We start from the raw sequence: 21,801 nt of genomic DNA, 5'->3' as shown, positions 1-21,801 counted from the left end.
CAGTCAAGACTGCTGTCCCCGAGCAGCCCCAACCAACACCTGTCTGCATCTACTCCGTCCTCTCGGGTCCCTCGACTACCATCGACACCAACTATGAGGGTCAAGCTTCACCGAAACCTCTCATCGGGAGAGGACCTATCTGACCCATCCACCCGAGCTGCAATGTCCCTGCCACACGTCGACAAAGTCACCACCTCATACGGCTTCCGTGCACTCGCCCAGAGTCCATGTACGCGGCGAAGGGAATCGCTATTCCACAAGGGTGCGACGACCACAGGACCTTCCTTTGAAACCAACATGGACTGTCGCTCTCGCACAACTCGTCCAAGTTCTTCTGTAGACATTGGAGACATGTGCAGGATCACAAGCACCAACTCCAACCTGGTTGACGTGCCCCCGAGCACGGCAGCCCCTTCTCCTTCTGTTCAGATTCTGAAGACTGGTAGAGCGGCTGGGCTACAGGTACTGTTCACCAAACCTCTCGCTGCTTTGAAAGCCTTAACACCAGTGCGTAGACGGCAGGACCAGGTCAAAACCCATACATGGTCGTAGGAGAGCTAGGGGCCCATTTTGCTACGACAGTGCCAGTCCAATTTGTTTCAATCCAAATGTATGTCATTTTTGTGAGCTTTGTCAAAATAAATATATTTTAATTTGTGTCATCTTTCCATTAAGACTATTTTTTTTAATGTCTACTTTCATCTTTGGCGGATAGGCCTATTGTCAATATCTGAATGTAATATTTGGATTGTCGACATACAGCATGCCCTTGCTCATTTCCAGTAATGTGGCAAGCCCAGGGGCCATAGGCTTACTTATAAGAATCCCATGGAAAAAGCTGAAGTAAATGTTTTTCACAAGTCTTATTTAAATGATCCCTGTAAAGAAAAAAATGTATCTTCTAAAGTAGAACTCTATTCTCAGGGCAGTGGGTTGAGTATTTCATATTCTGTTGATTTATTCATCTACATAACAGGAAAGTCTTAAGTTTTTATATTACTGATTGTTGTTTTTTCATGGCTGCGCAGTGCCAAATAGTATGTCTGCTTTGAGTCCTTTCAGAAAGGACAGATATACGTTCTAAGGATTTATATTTGAGAATGTTTAACGTTAAAAGGCCTTAAACCTAATTAAAACCCTATGTCTTTAAGTTGCTTGCTCTTTCTAACCCCACCCCTCTGGCAGAACCAGGAAGTCAACTTTTCTCCCTCTTTCCGTTGTGAAAGAGAAACTGATTTGAGTCTGAGTGAAAACCAGTCCAAATGGCTCAACAGGGAGTTCTGCTTGACCAGGATCAGTTCTGTTGTTCGGTCTGTCTGGATCTACTAAAGGAGCCGGTAACTACTGGCTGTGGACACAGTTACTGTAGGAGTTGTATTGAGGGGTGCTGGGATCAGGATGACCAGAGGGGCGTCTATAGCTGCCCCCAGTGCAGACAGACTTTCACTCCAAGACCTGCTCTGAGGAAAAATGGCATGTTGGCTGAGGTGGTAGAGAAACTGAAGAAGACAGGACTCCAGGCTGCTCCCCCTGTTTTGTGCTATGCTGGACCTGGAGATATGGCATGTGATTTCTGCACTGGGACCAGAAAGCAGAAAGCCCTCATGTCCTGTCTGGTGTGTTTGGTGTCTTACTGTGAGACTCACCTCCAACCTCACTATGATATTCCTGGCCTAAAGAAGCACACGTTGGTCAAAGCCACTGCGCAACTACAGGAAAAGATCTGCTCTCATCATGACAAACTGCTGGAGGTTTACTGTCGTACCGACCAGAAGTGTATCTGTGTGCTGTGTATGGATGAACATAAAGGCCATGATACACTGTCAGTAGTAGCAGAGAGGACTGAGAAACAGGTAAGACTAGATCAACTTGTTGGTAAATCTCTGATTAACATCTAATCAGTCCTGGCTGGCTTAATACTATTTACCAACCTCAAACATTGAGTGCATGGAGAATCTAGGTTAAAATCTACAAATGTATCACCATTTTACAAAGTCAAAAGCCATTGCTGTTCTTTTATTTTTATTTAACTAGGCAAGTCAGTTAAGAACAAATTCTTATTAACAATGACGGCCTACTAAAAGGTAAAAGACCCCCTGCGGGTACTGGGGCTGGGATTAAAAATAAATATAGGACAAAACACACATCACGACAAGAGAGACAACACAACACTACATAAAGAGAGACCTGAGAAAACAACATGGGAGCAACACATGACAACACAGAATGGCAGCAGCACAACATGGCATCAGCACAACATGGTAGCAGCACAACATGGTACAAACATTATTGGGCACAGACAATAGCACAAAGGGCAAGAAGGTAGAGACAACACATCCCGCGAAGCAGCCACAACTGTCAGTAAGATTGTCCATGATTAAGTCTTTGAATGAAGAGATGGAGATAAAACTGTCCAGTTTGAGTGTTTTGTTGCAGCTCATTCCCGTCACTAGCTGCAGCGAATTAAAAAGATGAGCGACCCGAGGGTGTGTGCGCTTTGGGGACCTTTAACAGACTGTGACTGGTAGAATGAGTGTTGTATGGGAAGGATGGTAGATATCTCAGATAGGGGAGAGTGAGGCCTAAGAGGGTTTTATAAATAAGCATCAACCAGTGGGTCTTGCGACGGGTGTACAGAGATCACCAGTTTACAGAGGAGTATAGAGTGCAGTGATGTGCACTCTATACTAATCTAAATAACCTTTTATGAGTCCACATTTAGTTTAAAGGGATAGTTCACTGTAGCTCCACTTTTTCTCGACAGACACAGCTGGGGATGAGTCAGCAGAAAGTCCAGCAGAGAGTCCAGCGGAGAGAGAAGGAGTTGAAGGAGCTCCAACAGGCTGTGGAGTCTCTCAAGGCAAGTATATTATTATTGACCAAAAGAGATGCACCGTGTCACTTCCTTCTTCCAGTCAGCCAGTGAGAGATGACGTTTCAGTCCCCCTGAGCACCACTGTGGGGAACAGGCTGTCTTGGCTCCCAGTTAGCTAGGGAATACAGCATGTTGCTTAACACAGAGCCTTCTCTTCTCTGTCTGTGTGTCCTAACAGCGCTCTGCACAGGAAGCTGCAGAGGACAATGAGAGGATCTTTACAGAGCTGATCCGCTCCCTGGAGAAACTGCACACCGAGGCGAAGGAGCTGATAAAAGCCCAGGCGACTGCTCAAGTGAGTCGTGCTGAAGGACTCTTGGAGCAACTGGAGCAGGAGATAGCTGAGCTGAAGAGGAAAGACAGTGAGCTAGAGCAGCTCTCACACACAGAGGATCACATCCATTTCCTCCAAGTAACTACATTGCAATTTGCCTTGTTACAAGGAATAACAAATTCTGTCAATGACCTTTCGACTATGTATCTCTCTGTCTCTCTCTCGCTCTGACTCGTTTTTAATTGTGTACTTTGGAGCATAGGCCTAATGTCCATTTCTGAATGGAAATGTCTGCTCGCAAGTAACATTTGGATTGTCCACATACAGCATGCCCTTGCTCGGTCGCACACTTCCCGTAACAAGGCAAGGGTGGCAAGCCCAGGGGCCATAGGCTATCAAACATCTAACGCCTAAGAATCCTCTGAAAAAGCTGAAGTAAAAACGTTCTTCACTAAAGTCTTATTTGAATGATCCCTGTGATTCTTCTCTTCTTAACTATTACTGTATTTCAGGGCTGTGGGTTGAATATTCTGATGTATCAATGCATTAACCTATAGGCTATTGTTAGTCATTTATTCATCTACAAGACAACAGGAAAGTCTGTGGTTTTTAGAATACTGATTGCTTTTGTTTTGTCTGTCTGCAGTGTTTTAAAAGATATTCATTTCAGAAAGGACAGATAATACAGTACATTCTATACTTGAGAATGTTTCTACATTCATTTATTTCATGTTCTCTCTGTGTCTGTCTATCTGTCTTCTCTCAGTCTTACTCCAATCCTAGTGTATCTTCTTCAGACTTACCCGCTATCGTTGTTAGTCCTCATCAGTACTTTGGAGACGTGAGCGAGGCTGTGTCTGAGCTGAGAGAGACACTACAAGGCTTCCTTAAAGGACAATGGACCAAGATCTCCAGCGCAGGTGGGTTAAACAATACAAAAATAATACACATTGTAAAAACATCAACTTTAGACCAAAGGTCCCAGACTTAACGTTATACATGTGTAATATTGTAGGTAGGATGGTAACATTCCCCCTCTCTCTGTGAACATGTTTGTGTCTAGTGAATACAGTGGATGTTCTATTACCTCCAGAGCCCAAGACCAGAGAACAGTTCTTACAATGTGAGTCTCTTCATCCTGACGTAACTTACAATCTTTTTACTGACACTTCTCACACACCCTCATATTGAATTATACAGCAATGGTAGATGTAGTCAAAAACTAGGTAGCTATCTGACTCCTGCACCGATTGGATCTCTGCTCTGCACTAATCAAAGACAAGGTACAGGCCAGGGTACAGTATAATAGTATAGTATTATACTCCCCTCATTGGTCTCTGCTCTTCTTCCAGATTCCTGTCATCTGACTCTGGACCCTAACACAGCACATTGCAACCTCTCTCTGTCTGATGGGAACAAAAAGATAACAGCTAAACCAGGCCATTTATATCTTGACCATCCAGACAGATTCACTTATTGCTGCCAGGTGCTGTGCAGTGAGGGTCTGTCTGGACGATGTTACTGGGAGGTGGAGAGGAGTGGGAACGATGTTTCTATAGCAGCCTCATATAAAGATATTAAGAGAACAGGTGGTAATGACTCAGTATTAGGACTCAATGACAAGTCCTGGAGTTTACAGTGTTATCATGGTGGTTATCGTTTCAGACACAATAATGTTGAGACTCAAGTATCAGGCCCTCAGTCCTCCAGAGTAGGAGTGTACCTGGATCACAAAGCAGGTTCTCTGTCCTTCTACAGTATTTCTGGTACAAGGAGCCTCCTCCACAGAGTCCAGACCACATTCACTCAGCCCCTCTATCCTGGGTTTTGCTTTGGTTATGTTGGAGATACTGCAGAGCTGTGTAAGTTGTAGTGGTTGCCTTACTGGATATGCTTTATCATGTACTTTAACCCTGTGCAGTTAATGCATTCTATGATTTACGATGATATCTTTAGTTTAGTCAATGTTTCAGTCTTGTGCATTCACATTCATCTCCATGTATTCTCACTTTGATATAAATGAATAACAACTACTGTACTGCTATATTTTTTATGAAACACAGTAGGCCTTTTTTACGGATTTCAATCAATTAAAACTGTCTGGTGTTTTTGCCCACTGATCCTTAGATTTGAATGTGTTAAAGGATATCTTAACTTTTTTTTTTAGACTATTTTCCTATTTAACCTGAAAGTAGTCTATTGGGCCAGGAGAAACTATAATCTAGCCATGAAGCCCCTTCTAACCAGGAAGTTGGAATGAATGGGGCTTTCGGATCAAGTTCACAATTGCATCAACTAAATAATGCAGGCTATGTTATTCTCATGCAGTGAAACAACATTACCCGCTCCCAGTTCAGTGATTTCGTATAGAGTGGAATAAGACAACAATGAAAACAATAGGAGTGAATGGGGCATGCAGACCAAGTTTATCTCTGAAATTATTTGTCCAGAAATGTTAAACTTGGTCTGCATGCCCCATTCAATCATATTGTTGTTGTTTTTTAGTATCTCGATCCAATCAAAATGAAATCCCTGAACCAGGAGGGGGAATGTTGTTTCACTGCAAGAGAACATAGGCTGCATTATGAACCATCTCTGAGCGAAGGGAACTCTTGTTAGTGTAATTGTGAACTCTGGTCATTGCTGTTGTAATACTACTTCAGTGTGAAAACTCAACCTGAATCATACTTAACATGCAGCATTCAATCTCTTATTTCAAGATAATCGTCAAACACATTACATAAGACTATATCTCCACACAGTTATATTTTTGCCCTTTTTTATTAATATCATAATCATTTAACATAGTTATGATCTTTGAGAGAGAGAGACTCCATGAACTCTTGCACGCTTTTTAGACGAACGGGGGAGGAATCTAAACCTAACTTTCCACATGTGCCTGGACACAGGTGCATCTCGTTGCTGGTGATTCAAGTGACACGCCCCTGAAACATGCCCCTCCTGAATCGTGTGCTTGTCAATAAATTGGTGCGCTTGATGGCGTTTGGACGGTTTGCCGGTAGACAGAGATCCCGCTTTGGTGCCAACAGAATGACCCAAGAATGCACAATCCGATGTAAATCAAGCGCATCTATTGTAAAAGGGTGTCTTTTTATTGTATATGTTTACCACAGGAGGTTGGTGGCACCTTAATTGGGGTGAATGGGCTTGTGGTAATGGCTGGAGCAGAATTAGTGGAATGGTATCAAATACAAACATGGTCTCCATGTGTTTGATGCCATTCCATTCGCTCCGTTCCAGCTATTATTATGAGCCGTCCTCCCCTCAGCAGCCTCCACTGATGTCTACAAATGCAATACTCCTTTTTCAATATTTCATTACTCTATATTCCTACTAAAGTCAAAGGCAGTGTGAATTGCATAGCACTGTAAAATATAAGTATAAAATATGTTCCTGGCACAGCTCCTAACATAGCCCAATAACAAGTATGAGCTGGAGCACCCCCAGAGAACATTTAGTGTTGAGGTGCTGACTAACGGAGAATAAACTGGAAGCTAGAAAAACAAAGAGAGTCGCACACTCCACATGTATAACCTCCTAGTAAAAACACCAATGTTTAGCGAAGCTGAAACGTTGGTGTTTTTTTACACAATAAACAACTGGGAGGTTATACTTATGGAGTGTCCAACTCTCTTTGTTTTTACAACTCTTCACATAAACATGGATGAATGTGATTTTCTAAGTTATGTTACGTAACAACAATGTTTGTTAGTTTGAATGGTGTTATGTTGCATGGAGGAGGCCATTGCACAGGTTTTTATCATATATTCTATTAATAGTCACAGTAGTCCAAACTGCTACATGAACAGTGTTAATTTTACACATTCAGCTTGAGGAAGAAAACAAAATAAGAACATAATATATAATGTTGCCACTCAGAAATGTGCTGTATAATGTATTGTATTTGATGAGGTATTTGGGAACATTGTGGCTAAGTCAAGGGCCTGTACAGAGATATAGATAGACAGAGATTAGCATAAGGCTCCAAGCAAAGACACCATGAAACAACACTCTAACTTGTTTTATGGGAGTTTGAGCCTCTGTGACATTAGTTTAAGTTCAAATTTAAATTCAAGTTCAATTTGAACTGGCCCACACGTTGATGTGATACATACAGATGTAGGATCTTAATTTGATCAACCTTTTGTTGCTGAGAATTTTCCTGCAAAGCAGGAAATGCAAACTTTGACATTTCAAATTTCAACCTTTACAACAATGTCCATTAATTATAATCCAAATAATAATGAACATTTCCTGTTCCTGCATTATTATTTTACTGCTATAGCAAACTGGCTCAAATTAAGATCCTACATCTGTAAGGGCCCTGTACATGTTGGCAGGTGTGACAGATAGGCAATGAATTGTCTGGGTGGTAGTTAAAAGGTTAAGGCTTGGCTGTAGGCTAGGGTTGCAGTGCTAAGAGTTAGCTGTATAGTTGCTGGGGCTAAACGGTGTGCTCGTTGGGGCTAAACAGTGTGCTCATTGAGGTAAATGGGGCTAAACAGCGTGGTACTTGGGGTAGTTGGGACTAAACAGTGTGGTAGTTGGGACTAAACAGTGTGGTAGTTGGGGCTAAACAGTGTGGTAGTTGGGACTAAACAGTGTGGTAGTTGGGACTAAACAGTGTGGTAGTAGGGGTAGTTAGGACTAAACAGTGAGGTAGTTGGGACTAAGCAGTGTGGTAGTTGGGGTAGTTGGGACTAAACCGTGTGGTAGTTGGGGAGGTTGGGGGTAAACAGTGTGGTAGTTGGGGTAGTTGGGACTAAACAGTGTGGTAGTTGGGACTAAACAGTGTGGTAGTTGGGGTAGTTGGGACTAAACAGTGGGGTAGTTGGGACTAAACAGTGGGGTAGTTGGGACTAAACAGTGTGGTAGTTGGGGAGGTTGGGGGTAAACAGTGTGGTAGTTGGGACTAAACAGTGTGGTAGTTGGGACTAAACAGTGTGGTAGTTGGGGAGGTTGGGGGTAAACAGTGTGGTAGTTGGGACTAAACAGTGTGGTAGTTGGGACTAAACAGTGTGGTAGTTGGGACTAAACAGTGTGGTAGTTGGGACTAAGCAGTGTGGTAGTTGGGGTAGTTGGGACTAAACAGTGTGGTAGTTGGGGAGGTTGGGGGTAAACAGTGTGGTAGTTGGGACTAAACAGTGTGGTAGTTGGGACTAAACAGTGTGGTAGTTGGGACTAAGCAGTGTGGTAGTTGGGGTAGTTGGGACTAAACAGTGTGGTAGTTGGGGAGGTTGGGGGTAAACAGTGTGGTAGTTGGGGTAGTTGGGACTAAACAGTGTGGTAGTTGGGGTAGTTGGGGCTAAACAGTGTGGTAGTTGGGACTAAACAGTGTGGTAGTTGGGACTAAACAGTGTGGTAGTTGGGGCTAAACAGTGTGGTAGTTGGGACTAAACAGTGTGGTAGTTGGGACTAAACAGTGTGGTAGTTGGGACTAAACAGTGTGGTAGTTGGGACTAAACAGTGTGGTAGTTGGGACTAAGCAGTGGTGGTAGTTGGGACTAAGCAGTGTGGTAGTTGGGGTAGTTGGGACTAAACAGTGTGGTAGTTGGGACTAAACAGTGTGGTAGTTGGGAAGGTTGGGGGTAAACAGTGTGGTAGTTGGGGTAGTTGGGACTAAACAGTGTGGTAGTTGGGACTAAACAGTGTGGTAGTTGGGACTAAACAGTGTGGTAGTTGGGGTAGTTGGGACTAAACAGTGGGGTAGTTGGGACTAAACAGTGTGGTAGTTGGGACTAAACAGTGGGGTAGTTGGGGTAGTTGGGACTAAACAGTGTGGTAGTTGGGACTAAACAGTGTGGTAGTTGGGACTAAACAGTGTGGTAGTTGGGACTAAACAGTGTGGTAGTTGGGACTAAACCGTGTGGTAGTTGGGGTAGTTGGGACTAAACAGTGTGGTAGTTGGGGCTAAACAGTGTGGTAGTTGGGACTAAACAGTGTGGTAGTTGGGACTAAACAGTGGGGTAGTTGGGGCTAAACAGTGGGGTAGTTGGGGCTAAACCGTGTGGTAGTTGGGGTAGTTGGGACTAAACGGTGTGGTAGTTGGAGTAGTTGGGGCTAAACCGTGTGGTAGTAGGGGTAGTTGGGACTAAACAGTCTGGTAGTTGGAACTAAACAGTGTGATAGTTGGGACTAAACAGTGTGGTATTTGGGACTAAACAGTGTGGTAGTTGGGGTAGTTGGGACTAAACAGTGTGGTAGTTGGGGTAGTTGGGACTAAACAGTGTGGTAGTTGGGGCTAAACAGTGTGGTAGTTGGGGCTTAAACCATGTGGTAGTTGGGGTAGTTGGGACTAAACAGTGGGGTAGTTGGGGCTAAACCGTGTGGTAGTTGGGACTAAACAGTGTGGTAGTTGGGGCTAAACAGTGTGGTAGTTGGGACTAAACAGTGTGGTAGTTGGGACTAAACAGTGTGGTAGTTGGGACTAAACAGTGTGGTAGTTGGGACTAAACAGTGTGGTAGTTGGGACTAAACAGTGTGGTAGTTGGGGCTAAACAGTGTGGTAGTTGGGGCTAAACAGTGTGGTAGTTGGGACTAAACAGTGTGGTAGTTGGGACTAAACAGTGTGGTAGTTGGGACTAAACAGTGTGGTAGTTGGGGCTAAACAGTGTGGTAGTTGGGGGTAAACAGTGTGGTAGTTGGGACTAAACAGTGTGGTAGTTGGAGTAGTTGGGGCTAAACCGTGTGGTAGTTGGGGTAGTTGGGGCTAAACCGTGTGGTAGTTGGGGTAGTTGGGACTAAACAGTGTGGTAGTTGGGGATAAACAGTGTGGTAGTTGGAGTAGTTGGGGCTAAACCGTGTGGTAGTTGGGGTAGTTGGGACTAAACAGTGTGGTAGTTGGGGATAAACAGTGTGGTAGTTGGGGCTTAAACCATGTGGTAGTTGTGGTAGTTGGGACTAAACAGTGGGGTAGTTGGGACTAAACAGTGTGGTAGTTGGGGCTTAAACCATGTGGTAGTTGGGGTAGTTGGGACTAAACAGTGGGGTAGTTGGGGCTAAACCGTGTGGTAGTTGGGGTAGTTGGGACTAAACAGTGTTGTAGTTGGGGCTAAACAGTGGGGTATTTGGGGTAGTTGGGACTAAACAGTGTGGTAGTTGGGGCTAAACAGTGTGGTAGTTGGGGATATCACTATCACTGCTGATGATGAGAGGTTCCCTCTCTGGTAGGTGGAACGCTGAACTCTTCTCTGCGCGTTGCCATGGCCATGCACCCCAACACACCCAGGTCATAGTCGCAGCTACTGCAGCCACAGTCATGGTAACCAGCGCCCCCAGGACCAACGCCCCTAGCAACCAGGGCCACGCCTCCATCATCAGTTCCAGGTAAGGACTGAGTACCTCCAATATCCTCTGATCTGGAGGGGAGGAGCAAGGGATGAGAGGAGAGGAAGAATGGAGGAGGGGAGGGGAAGAGAGGGGAGGAGAGGAGAAGAGGGGAGAGGGAGGAGACCTTTAAAATTATACAGCCATTCACGATTAAAACATGCATATTACTAAATTAGTCAGTCAAACAACACACACCCACACTGACACACACACAGTACTTACCTGAGTTGAGCATGTAGGAGTATTGGTACCCCAGTTCTTTGCTGGAGGTAAAGTATTCTATGTTTCTGTGTAGAGGTATGAAGGGCACCATGTGGTACTGCCTGTTGTGGCCAATGGGAGCATTGAACTCTGGGTAGTGGGTCTGCTCTGGAGCATGTCTCCTCAACCACTGCTCATAGATACTGAAAACAGAGAGACAGAGAGAGAGAGAGCGACAGAGAGAGAGAGAGAGAGAAGGTGTGTTTTGGGGAGAGTAAGCGAGAGAGAAAGAGAGGGAGTGAGGGGCAGGGAGGGTGTGTGTTGAGAGAGAGAGAGAGAGAGAGAGTGGGAAGGAGAGAGTGAGCCAGAGAGAAATAGAAAGAGAGCGATAGAGAGAAAGTGTGTGTGTGTGTGTGTGTGTGTGTGTGTGTGTGTGTGTGTGTGTGTGTGTGTGTGTGTGTGTGTGTGTGTGTGTGTGTGTGTGTGTGTGTGTGTGTGTGTGTGTGTGTGTGTGTGCTAACCTGTCTACGTAGGCGTGGTGCAGTAGGAAAATAGGGTCGTTAGCTGACCCCTGGACTGAAGACATGGAGCCGTTCATGAAGATATGAAGAGAGGCGTGCATCCCCATCACCACACTGTTACCCAGGCCTGTCTGAGGGTTCCCAAAACCTAGAGGTCAGGGGTTAGATGTCATCCCCATCACCCTACTGTTACCCAGGCCTGTCTGAGGGTTCCCAAAACCTAGAGGTCAGGGGTTAGATGTCATCCCCATCACCCTACTGTTACCCAGGTATGTCTGAGGGTTCCCAAAACCTAGAGGTCAGGGGTTAGATGTCATCCCCATCACCCTACTGTTACCCAGGCCTGTCTGAGGGTTCCCAAAACCTAGAGGTCAGGGGTTAGATGTCATCCCCATCACCCTACTGTTACCCAGGTATGTCTGAGAGTTCCCAAAATCTAGAGGTCAGGGGTTAGAGGTTAGATGTCATCCCCATCACCACACTGTTACTCAGGCCTGTCACAGGGCTGCCGAAACCTAGAGGTCAGTGGTTAGAAGTCAGGGGTTAGAGGTCAGAATACAACACCAGAGTTAGGGTTAGAACAACGCTCTCTAGAGTGTTCTAGAACTACTGACTTTCTAGAGGTCTAGAACTAATAACACAAGCACACACACATACACCCCTACTTACCTTCTAGTGTGTTTCTGAAGCTGAAGTTAGCGGAGCGGTCCATGGCTCCCGTGTCGTAGTCACGGAGACTGACCGTGAACTCCACCTCTGCTGCCGTCGGCAACCGCGCAACCAAGTTATGGTCGTGGTTGCCAGGGTTACGCAGCAACGGCCCCTCGTCGTTACCGTCACACAGAACCCCCCTCACACTGTAGTCTTCCGCCCGCGAACACATCACCTACACACACACACACACACACACACACACACACACACACACACACACACACACACACACACACACACACACACACACACACACACAAAAGTATTGAATCAGGACGACTGCATGCCACATGATTGTGTTAGCCTGCTAAGCTAAAGCCTAGGCCTAAGCATTGAAGTAACTGTTCAGTAAAAATCTCACTTTTAAATTCCGTTAACTCATACCCAAGTTGTTGTTGACTCATTGTATACTCGTATTTGTGGCCAAAGCATAAACTGGTGAAAAAACACATACATGTTTGAGGTGGGTTTTTGTATCAACCAAAAAAATGCTTGCTACTTCCTCATAGAGGATGACGTCATCCTTCTGAGGGTGAGCTGGCCAATCAGCGGTCTACTCGCATTAATATTTGTAATGACTGGTTACGCCCACACCATTCTGTTGTTGGGGTACGTAAGCCCACACCATCCCAATACATTCACACACATGCACACACACACAGTATAAAAGCCATATGAGTCACTTTAATTTGACTCATATGGCTTTGAGTTAGAGAAAGCAGTAGTGATGGAGTTATGTAGAAGGTAATACATCTGATAATGATGATAATGATTATCTATGAGCTTCTTTTACTGAAATAGCAGCATCATCTCTGGTTGAACCTGAATCCGCTTTTAGAAAGTCTCTTCTCTTCCTCACAACTTTCTTTCCCCTCTGAATTATTGGGTTATATAACCAACCACCCATATATACTGGTGCTTCTCTCCTCTCTCCCACATACGTACAGCCTCCCACCACCCAGAGAGAGAGAGAGAGAGAGAGAGAGAGAGTGTGTGTGTGTGTGTGTGTGTGTGTGTGTGTGTGTGTGTGTGTGTGTGTGTGTGTGTGTGTGTGTGTGTGTGTGTGTGTGTGTGTGTGTGTGTGTGTGTGTGTGTGTGTGTGTGTGTGTGTGTGTGCTAATCACAGAACATGGCCTCTGGCAGAAACATACGGTTGTCAGACATTCTCCTGATCACCACCCTCCTCCACCCCTCTTCTCTCCTCTTTTCTCCTCTCCTTCCCTCTCCTCTCTCCTCACTTCCTCTCCTCACCACACTCTCTTCTCTTCTCCTCTCCCCGGTCCTCTCCTGTCTTCTCCTCTCATCTCCTCTCCCCAGTCCTCTCCTGTCTTCTCTCATCTCCTCTCCCGAGTCCTCTCCTCTCTCCTCCTCTCATCTCCTCTCCCCAGTCCTCTCCTGTCCTCTCCTCTCTCCTCCTCTTCCCAGTCCTCTCCTTTCTCCTCCTCTCATCTCCTCTCCCCAGTCCTCTCCTGTCCTCCACCCCTCCTTCCTCCTATCGAGGTTACAGCAGAGCTCAACAATGATAGTACATCATCACAATATTCATTCAAGTCATTCACATGAAAAGTAATAAAGAAAAGTTCAATTATGAAAATGTCTCTTCACGTTTTGTGAGTTGAGAAGCGTACACTGTGTGGTTGATTACATCTCTATAGTCTCTTCTCCTTGACCAAGTCAAGGGCCTGTACAGAGAGTATAGATAGACAGAGATTAGCATAGAGCTCCAAGCAAAGACACCATGAAACAACACTCTAACTTGTTTTCTGGGAGTTTGAGCCTCTGTGTCATTAGTTTAAGTTCAAGTTAAAAATTTTGTTCAATTTGAACTGGCACACGTGTTGATGTGATACATACAGATGTAGGCTCTTAATTTGATCACTCTTTTGTTGCTGTTCATGTAGCAGTTTGGACTACTGTGACTATTCGTACAGTATATGATAAAAACCTGTACAGTGGACTCCTCCTCTCCAGACCTCCTGTAACCATTCATTAAAATGCAACACTTTGGAGACTATTGTGAACTTCTAAGAACAATGTCAAGGTGACAGTGAGAGTGAGATGAAGGGAGGAGAAAAGAGGAGCAGAAGTGAAGAGAAATGAGAGAGGAAGATGATGGAAGAGACAGGAAGAGGATGAAAGGTGTCTCACCCTCCAAGAAGAGAACACTGAAGCAGGGCTGATGAGGTTGGGGTCTCGCGGGCTCTGGGCACCCATCAGGTCGTCGGTGCAGATGTCACAGCCCTGCGCGTCCCGCCAGTCCCAGTACGGGATGGAGAACTCAAAGTCCCCGGTCAGTTTTCGGATCTCGCGCTCCCAGTGCAGCAGGTACACACGGTGCCACGGCAGAAAGGCGGGAGCCCAGTGGGCGAAGTCCACATCGGTCCAGACATTCCCCGGTCCACCGAGAAGAGCATTCCTCGAGACATAGTAGTGCATCCACACAAACACGTCATAGGTCGAGACGTCAGAGAACAGCGGAGTGCTCCCGTTATTCATCTCCCGGTAGGTCCCGGTGGCTATGACGTAATCCTGGCTAACGGTGTGCTTGGCCAGGTTGAGGTAAGAGATGAGTTTCCGCCGTTCCGCTGCCGACAGGTGAAACACGTTCCGCCGCACGGACTCTCTCCTCTCCTCGCAGTTAGCCCCAAACACTCCGAACTGGCACTCTCCGCAGTTGAACCCCATGTAGTTGGAGGCGCACTGGCAGGTCCGGTTATAAAATACCAGAGGCCACCTCTCTCTGTCGTCCAAGCCGGAGAAGGGGTAATTCAGCCCATTGGGGAGATCCGATACCTCCACGTCCCGGCAGAACCCCCTGCCAGAGCTGGCCCCGCAGGCCGAACCATCCCCTTCCCAGACCGGGCAGCACTCTTTAGAGAGCAGGGCCTCCGTTGTGGCGCAGAGCCTGGGAAACTGCTGCTGGGAGAACCGCACACACTGAAGGAAAAACACACCGTGGATGAGCAAGAGCCGCATCGCAACACATCACACCTGTCCCGTCCCGTCCCGTCCCGTCCTGTCACACACACCAGCCCGGTGATGTGCCTAGATAGTCATGGAGAGAGGAGTTGGTAAGTAGAAGTGAGAGAAGGGGAAACACATGTACCTAGTAGTCTAGCCATATCAGAGTCCCCGCGGCTCCGACTCGACTTCTCCTCCCTCACCCGCCCTCCCCCTCTCTGGCACGGCGGTCACATGCCTCATGACAGGTGGTGAGTTTGGTTCATGGGCGGCTGGTTCCCTGAACACACACACACCGATGGTCTTTCTCACACTAACCAACAGATCTAATTTATTTAATTACACTTCAGGTTTCAAGGGGTGAATAAATGTAGAGAATAAGCATACACATTGTTGTTGTTTTTTTAAAATCACAAAAGCACTTGCCTACAGGTTTCAGTGAAGGCAATTGAAATGTGACTATAAAAAGAATGGCATTTTGGTTTCTTAAAGTTTCTTTAAATCATAAAAGATGACTTTTTCTGATACTGTGCTTCACTGCAAGTTTCACAACCACAGAGTTATGTTGTCGTTATGAAAATGTTTTCACGCTTCTCCTTTTATAATCCGTTCTGGTATTTCCCTGCATAAAGGTTGAGCAGCCAGGCGAAGACAGGATCTCGCATAGCATAGATTAGACAGCATTACAGCCAGGCGTCTAGCCTAGGTCATACACTGTGATTTATAGAAAAGATTAGCCTACATTTTCATTTTTTTTGTGGTTTTTGATTGCTTAGGTTTCGGTTCTACATGTTTGAGTTTACAAAAAATCGTCTAGTCTATAACCAGGATTTTCCAATTTTCCCCTCAGACAAAATAGTCTCAGTTCAGAAGGCAAGTTGTTATCATAGAGAGAAATAGAAGGACAATCATCTGGACAAGCATAATCATTTATGATTCATGATGGTGAATAAATCAGAAATTAATGTCTCCGCACAACATTATCACACTTGAGTTACTTATTTATTTTTTTCAGACACCTTGTGTGAAAAAAGAAAATCTCTCTTAATTAATACAATATCGTTGAAGAATGATTCATATATTTTTTGGCCTAATAATAAATGCCGCTCTCTTACAAAAAGGCTTTCATTTTTAATGTGCTGTCTAGGAAAACAAAATACACCGAAAACTCCAATCAAAACTTAATTTCTTCTAATTCCACCCACTGTGACCCACAGGCAATCATTTAATTTTAGTCATTTTTCTAAACCCCTCGCCTGTAAATTCCTAGTTAAAGCCAAGTACAGGTTTTTACCACTGATGTACATAGCCTATATGTGTCGATAGCAGGATTATATTGACCCACCCGCCACAGCACGAGGCGCCGCCACATATACAGAGCATTCGGAAAGTATTCAGACCCCTTGACTTTTTCCACATGTTGTTAAATTCAATTGATTGGACATGATTTGGAAAGGCACACACGTGTCTATATAAGGTCCCACAGTTGACAGTGCATGTCGGAGCAAAAACCAAGGCATGAGGACAAGGCGTCCATAGAGGGCTGCGACAGGATTGTACCAAAACATTTCTGCAGCATTGAAGGTCCCCAAGAACACTGTGGTCTCCATTATTCTTAAATGGAAGCCGTTTGGAACCAGCAAGACTCTTTCTAGAGCTGGCCGTGCTGCCAAACTGGGAGGTGACCAAGAAATCGATGGTCACTCTGACAGAGCTCCAGAGTTCTTCTGTGGAGATGGGAGAACCTTCCAGAAGGACAACCATCTCTGCAGCACTCCACCAATCAGGCCTTTATGGTAGAGTGTCAGACGGAAGTCACTCCTCAGGAAGGGCACATAACAGCCCGCTTAGAGTTTGCTAAAATGCACCTTAAGTACTTTCAGACCATGAGAAACAAGATTCTCTGGTCTGATGAATCCAAGATTGAACTCTTTGGCCTGAATGCCAAGAGTCACGTCTGGAGGAAACCTGGCACCATCCCTACGGTGAAGCATGGTGGTGGCAGCATCATGCTGTGGGGATGTTTTTTCAGCAGCAGGGACTGGGAGACTAGTCAGGATCAAGAGAAAGATGAACAGAGCGAAGTACAGAGAGCTCCTTGATGAAAACCTGCTCCAGAGGGCTCAGGACCTCAGACTGGGGCGAAGGTTCACCTTCCAACAGGACAATGACCCTAAGCACACAGGGTCTGAATAATTATGTAATTGTCATATTTTTAATACATTTGCAAAAAAAAATCAACTGTTTTTGCTTTGTCATTATGGGGTATTGTGTGTTGCTTGATGAGGGAAAAAAAATATTTAATACATTTTAGAATAAGGCTGTAATGTAACAAAATGTGGAAAAAGTCAAGGGGTCTGAATACTTTCCGAATGTACTGTACCTCTCTCTGCCATCACAGGACCATCACGCGACCGCAGAGAGAAAGAGAGTCATCTGCTCGAGATAACACTAAATGCCTTTATTGTCCAAACCCTGTCTATGCACAATGGTACAGGCTATATATATAAACTCCTGCACTTGGTAACATTTAAAGATGAACTGAGTCATAACAGTTGAGTTCAGGGGCATCATGCAACCCAAAAATCTGAGGGGGGACTAAGTGTGAGGCTGGAGGGTGGTTTGCTGTCTGGAATTTGGAGAATTACACTGGAAATAGCTGATTCCTGCACTCTAGAGCCATAATCATTATGCTTAATTCTATGTAAAACAAAATGTTTAGATTTTTCTGCCTATCTAAGCATGCCTCTTGAGCTATCTGTATCCTGACTGGTGTCTCTTTTTTTAAAGAAACAAAAAATGCTTCTCTGCATCTCTGCTAAAATCTAGGTAAAAGATTGAAAGGATTGTGAGTCTTATTCAGTACATTTAGTTATTGCTTGCTTTTCTAAAGTCTACCAACCTTGCCAGCAGGCATGCCAGGTAAAAAATAGTTAAATAGCTACTCTTGTTTGATAACCTGAAATGGCTTCCTGGTAGCTAGTTATGAGGTTGGGAGATAGGTTCCCAATCTGTTCTAGCTAAAGCCAACTTTGCTAAAATTGCTACGTGGCTAGTAGTAGGCCTATTACAGAGAAACATTTGTTTGAGGCGGCACATGCCCTTGTGCCCCCTGTGGGAATGATGCCTCTGGTTGAGTTTACAAAAGGGACATGTAAAACTCATTGAACCATTGACCAGATTTTGGTTTAAGGCCTCAATCTGAGGTGGAAGTCTTTTTATAGAAAGCAATGGATGAAATAGACACATTCTATTTGACTCCCAGCGAAATGAATAGCTTTTTAACAGTAAAAAAACCACTTATTTATTTATTTAGGTCTATTTGAAATTTTGCACAATGGAATCTCTTGAGATGCACCATCTCGTTTTCAAGTGTCCGAATGAAAGAGAAAAAAACTATACTTAGTAGACACCGTATGTCAACTATTGTCTAATAATTATAACAATGAAATAATAATAATTAAAAACACACACACTTTACAGGACTACGCTTGCTTAACGAGTACCACTTCCCCCTGATTCTGTTCATACCGAGACTTGACCTCTGACTCGCAAACACACGTGACCTCCCTCCTGAAGTGTTCCAACCCACCGTGCGATTGAAAAAGGCCTTCTTCAATTGCTCAACAGAAAGTGTTGTTGTTGTGCAGTAGGCCTGATTTCGAACCCAGTCCGTTATATTGGTGCAGTGACCTCTGAGTATGAGGTCAAAGGGAGGTGAAATGTAACTGAGGGGGTTTGATGAACCATGCTTTTGGAGATGAGTAACCTTGCTGGAGATTGAAGACCTGTGTTAGCTTCCTGCACTCATCCCTATGGGCTTTAGCTAAATGGACTAACACAGTCTTGTGACATGAAGGAGACTTGTTTGGAACCCAGTCAGTCACAAGAGCAAGATTAAATAGGCGGTGGAACGACTATCCTTAGAAGAGCTATGACAGGGCTATTCAACTACTGAACAAAAATATAAACGCAACATGTAAAGTGTTGGTCTCATGTTTCATGAGCTGAAATAAAAGATCCCAGAAAGTTTCCATACGCACAAAAAGTATATTTCTCTCAATATTTTGGCACACATGTGTTTACATCCCTGTTAGTGAGCATTTCTCCTTTGCCAAGATAATCCATCCACCTGACAGGTGTGGCATATCAAGAAGCTGATTAAACAGCATGATCATTACACAGGTGCACCTTGTGCTGGGGACAATAAAAGGCCACTCTAAATGCCACAGATGTCTCAAGTTTTGAGGGAGTGTGAATTGGCATGCTGACTGCAGGAATGTTCACCAGAGCTGTTGCCAGAGAATTGAATGTTAATTTCTCTACCATATACCACCTCCAACGTCGTTTTAGAGAATTTGGCAGTATGTCCAACCTGTCTTACAACTGCAGACCACGTGTAACCACGGCAGACCTCCACATCCGGCTTCTTCACCTGAGGGATCGTCCGAGACCAGCCACCTGGACAGCTGATGAAACTGTGGGTTTGCACAACCGTTGGATTTCTGCACAAACTGTCAGAAACCGTCTCAGGGAAGCTCAGGGAACACTAGAGAAGTGTGCCCGGTTTCAACTGTACCAGGCAGATGGCAGTCAGCATGTATGGCGTTGTGTGGGCGAGCGGTTTGCTGATGTCAACATTGTGAATAGAGTGCCCCATAGTGGTGGTGGGGTTATGGTATGGGCAGGCATAAGCTACAGGCAACGAACACAATTGCATTTTATTGATGATAATTTGGATGCACAGAGATACCGTGGCAAGATACTAAGGCCCATTGTCGTGCCATTCATCCGCCGCCATCACCTCATGTTTCAGCATGATAATGCATGGCCCCATTTCGCAAGGATCTGTACACAATTCCTGGAAGCTGAAAATGTCCCCGTTTTTCCATGGCCTCATCAGACATGTCACCCATTGAGAATGTTTTTGATGCTCTGGATTGACTTCTTCGACAGCGTGTTCCAGTTCCCTACAATATACATTAACTTCGCACAGCCATTGTGCACAGCCATTGAAGAGGAGTCGGACAACATTCCACAGGACACAATCAACAGTCTGATCAAGTCCTCTGGCAGAAACATAAGCTAGTCACACAGTCTTCTGATCACCACCCTCCTCTCACCCTTCTCTCCTCCACTTCCTCTCCTCTCCCCACCCCCCTCTCTTCTTCTCTCCCCAGTCCTCTCCTCTCCATTCCTCTCTTCTCCAGATGCCTCTCGTCTCCTCTCTTCTCCTCCTCTCACTCTATGTGAAGGAGATGTGTTTAGCCGCATGAGGCAATTCAAATCAAATCAAAGTTTATTTGTCATGTGCGCCGAATACAACAGATGTAGACCTTACAGTGAAATCCTTACTTACAGGCTCTAACCAATAGTGCAAAAAAGGTATTAGGTGAACAATAGGTAGGTAAAGAAATAAAACAACAGTTAAAAGACCTGTTCAGGAGTCTTATGGCTTGGGGGTAAAAACTGTTGAGAAGCCTTTTTGTACTAGACTTGGCACTTCGGTACCGCTTGCCATGCGGTAGTAGAGAGAACAGTCTATGACTGGGGTGGCTGGGGTCTTTGACAATTATTAGGGCCTTCCTCTGACACCGCCTGGTGTAGAGGTCCTGGATGGCAGGCAGCTTAGCCCCAGTGATGTACTGGGCCGTACGCACAACCCTCTGTAGTGCCTTGCGGTCAGAGGCCGCAACCCCTAGGGAGCTCCAGTGTTGAGGATCAGCATGGCAGATGTGTTGCTACCTACCCTCACCACCTGGGGGCGGCCCGTCAGGAAGTCCAGGATCCAGATGCAGAGTGACGGGAACAACTACTCCAAGTCTCAGAGCGAGTGACGTTTGAAACGCTATTAGCGCGCACCCCGCTAACTAGCTAGCCATTTCACATCGGTTACACCAGCCTAATCTCGGGAGTTGATAGGCTTGAAGTCATAAACAGCAGAGCTGCTGGCAAAACGCACGAAAGTGCTGTTTGAATGAATGCTTACGAGCCTACTGGTGCCCACCATCGCTCAGTCAGACTGCTCTATTAAGTCATAGACTTAATTATAACATAATAACACACAGAAATATGAGCCTTAGGTCATTAATATGGTCGAATCCGGAAACTATCATCTCGAAAACAAAACATTTATTCTTTCAGTGAAATACGGAGCCGTTCTGTATTTTTTCTAACGGGTGGCATCCATCAGTCTAAATATTCCTGTTACATTGCACAACCTTCAATGTTATGTCATAATTACGTAGAATTCTGGCAAATTAGTTCGCAATGAGCCAGGCGTCCCAAACTGTTGCATATACCCTGACTCTGCGTGCAATGAACACAAGAGAAGTGACACAATTTCACCTAGTTAATATTGCCTGCTAACCTGGATTTCTTTTAGCTAAATATGCAGGTTTAAAAAATATATACTTCTGTGTATTGATTTTAAGAAAGGCATTGATGTTTATGGTTAGGTACACGTTGGAGCAACGACAGTCCTTTTTCGCGAATGTGCACTGCATCGATTATATGCAACGCAGGATACACTAGATAAACTAGTAATATCATCAACCATGTGTAACTAGTGATTATGATTGATTGATTGTTTTTTATAAGATAAGTTTAATGCTAGCTTGAATCCCTGAGCTGACAAAGTAAAAATCTGTCGTTCTGCCCCCGAACAAGGCAGTTAACCCACCGTTCCTAGGCCGTCATTGAAAATAAGAATGTGTTCTTAACTGACTTGCCTAGTTAAATAAAGGTGTAAAAAAAAAATAATAATACAGATTTCCAATTGTTATGAAAACTTGAAATCGGCCCTAATTAATCGGCCATTCTGATTAATCGGTCGACCTCTACTATATATATAAAAGTATGTGGACGCCCTTCATATTAGTAGATTTGGCTATTTCAACCACACC

The 21,801-nt window shown here is 44.9% G+C and overlaps 2 protein-coding genes across 2 annotated transcripts; one reads left to right on the top strand and one right to left on the bottom strand.

The window, feature by feature from the left end:
• Window positions 1-1,213: 1,213 nt before the first annotated feature.
• On the top strand, window positions 1,214-5,449 carry LOC120022552 (tripartite motif-containing protein 16-like). The gene is made up of 6 exons (XM_038966503.1): window positions 1,214-1,853; window positions 2,765-2,860; window positions 3,054-3,287; window positions 3,916-4,069; window positions 4,213-4,272; window positions 4,502-5,449. The coding sequence occupies exons 1-6, from the start codon at window positions 1,263-1,265 to the stop codon at window positions 5,020-5,022; spliced, it is 1,656 nt and encodes a 551-aa protein (XP_038822431.1). The 5' UTR covers window positions 1,214-1,262; the 3' UTR covers window positions 5,023-5,449.
• A 4,488-nt stretch (window positions 5,450-9,937) lies between these two features.
• LOC120022663 (tyrosinase-like) lies at window positions 9,938-14,911 on the bottom strand. Its single transcript, XM_038966647.1, has 5 exons — window positions 14,084-14,911; window positions 11,891-12,107; window positions 11,222-11,369; window positions 10,722-10,903; window positions 9,938-10,528 (listed from the first exon to the last, which is right to left on the bottom strand). Exons 1-5 carry the CDS (start codon window positions 14,909-14,911, stop codon window positions 10,275-10,277), a joined length of 1,629 nt encoding a protein of 542 aa, XP_038822575.1. The 3' UTR covers window positions 9,938-10,274.
• Window positions 14,912-21,801: the final 6,890 nt, after the last annotated feature.

The sequence above is a fragment of the Salvelinus namaycush genome, chromosome 27, assembly GCF_016432855.1.
Source record: "Salvelinus namaycush isolate Seneca chromosome 27, SaNama_1.0, whole genome shotgun sequence".
NCBI lineage: Eukaryota > Metazoa > Chordata > Actinopteri > Salmoniformes > Salmonidae > Salvelinus > Salvelinus namaycush.
This window is presented reverse-complemented; position numbering and strand designations above follow the sequence as displayed.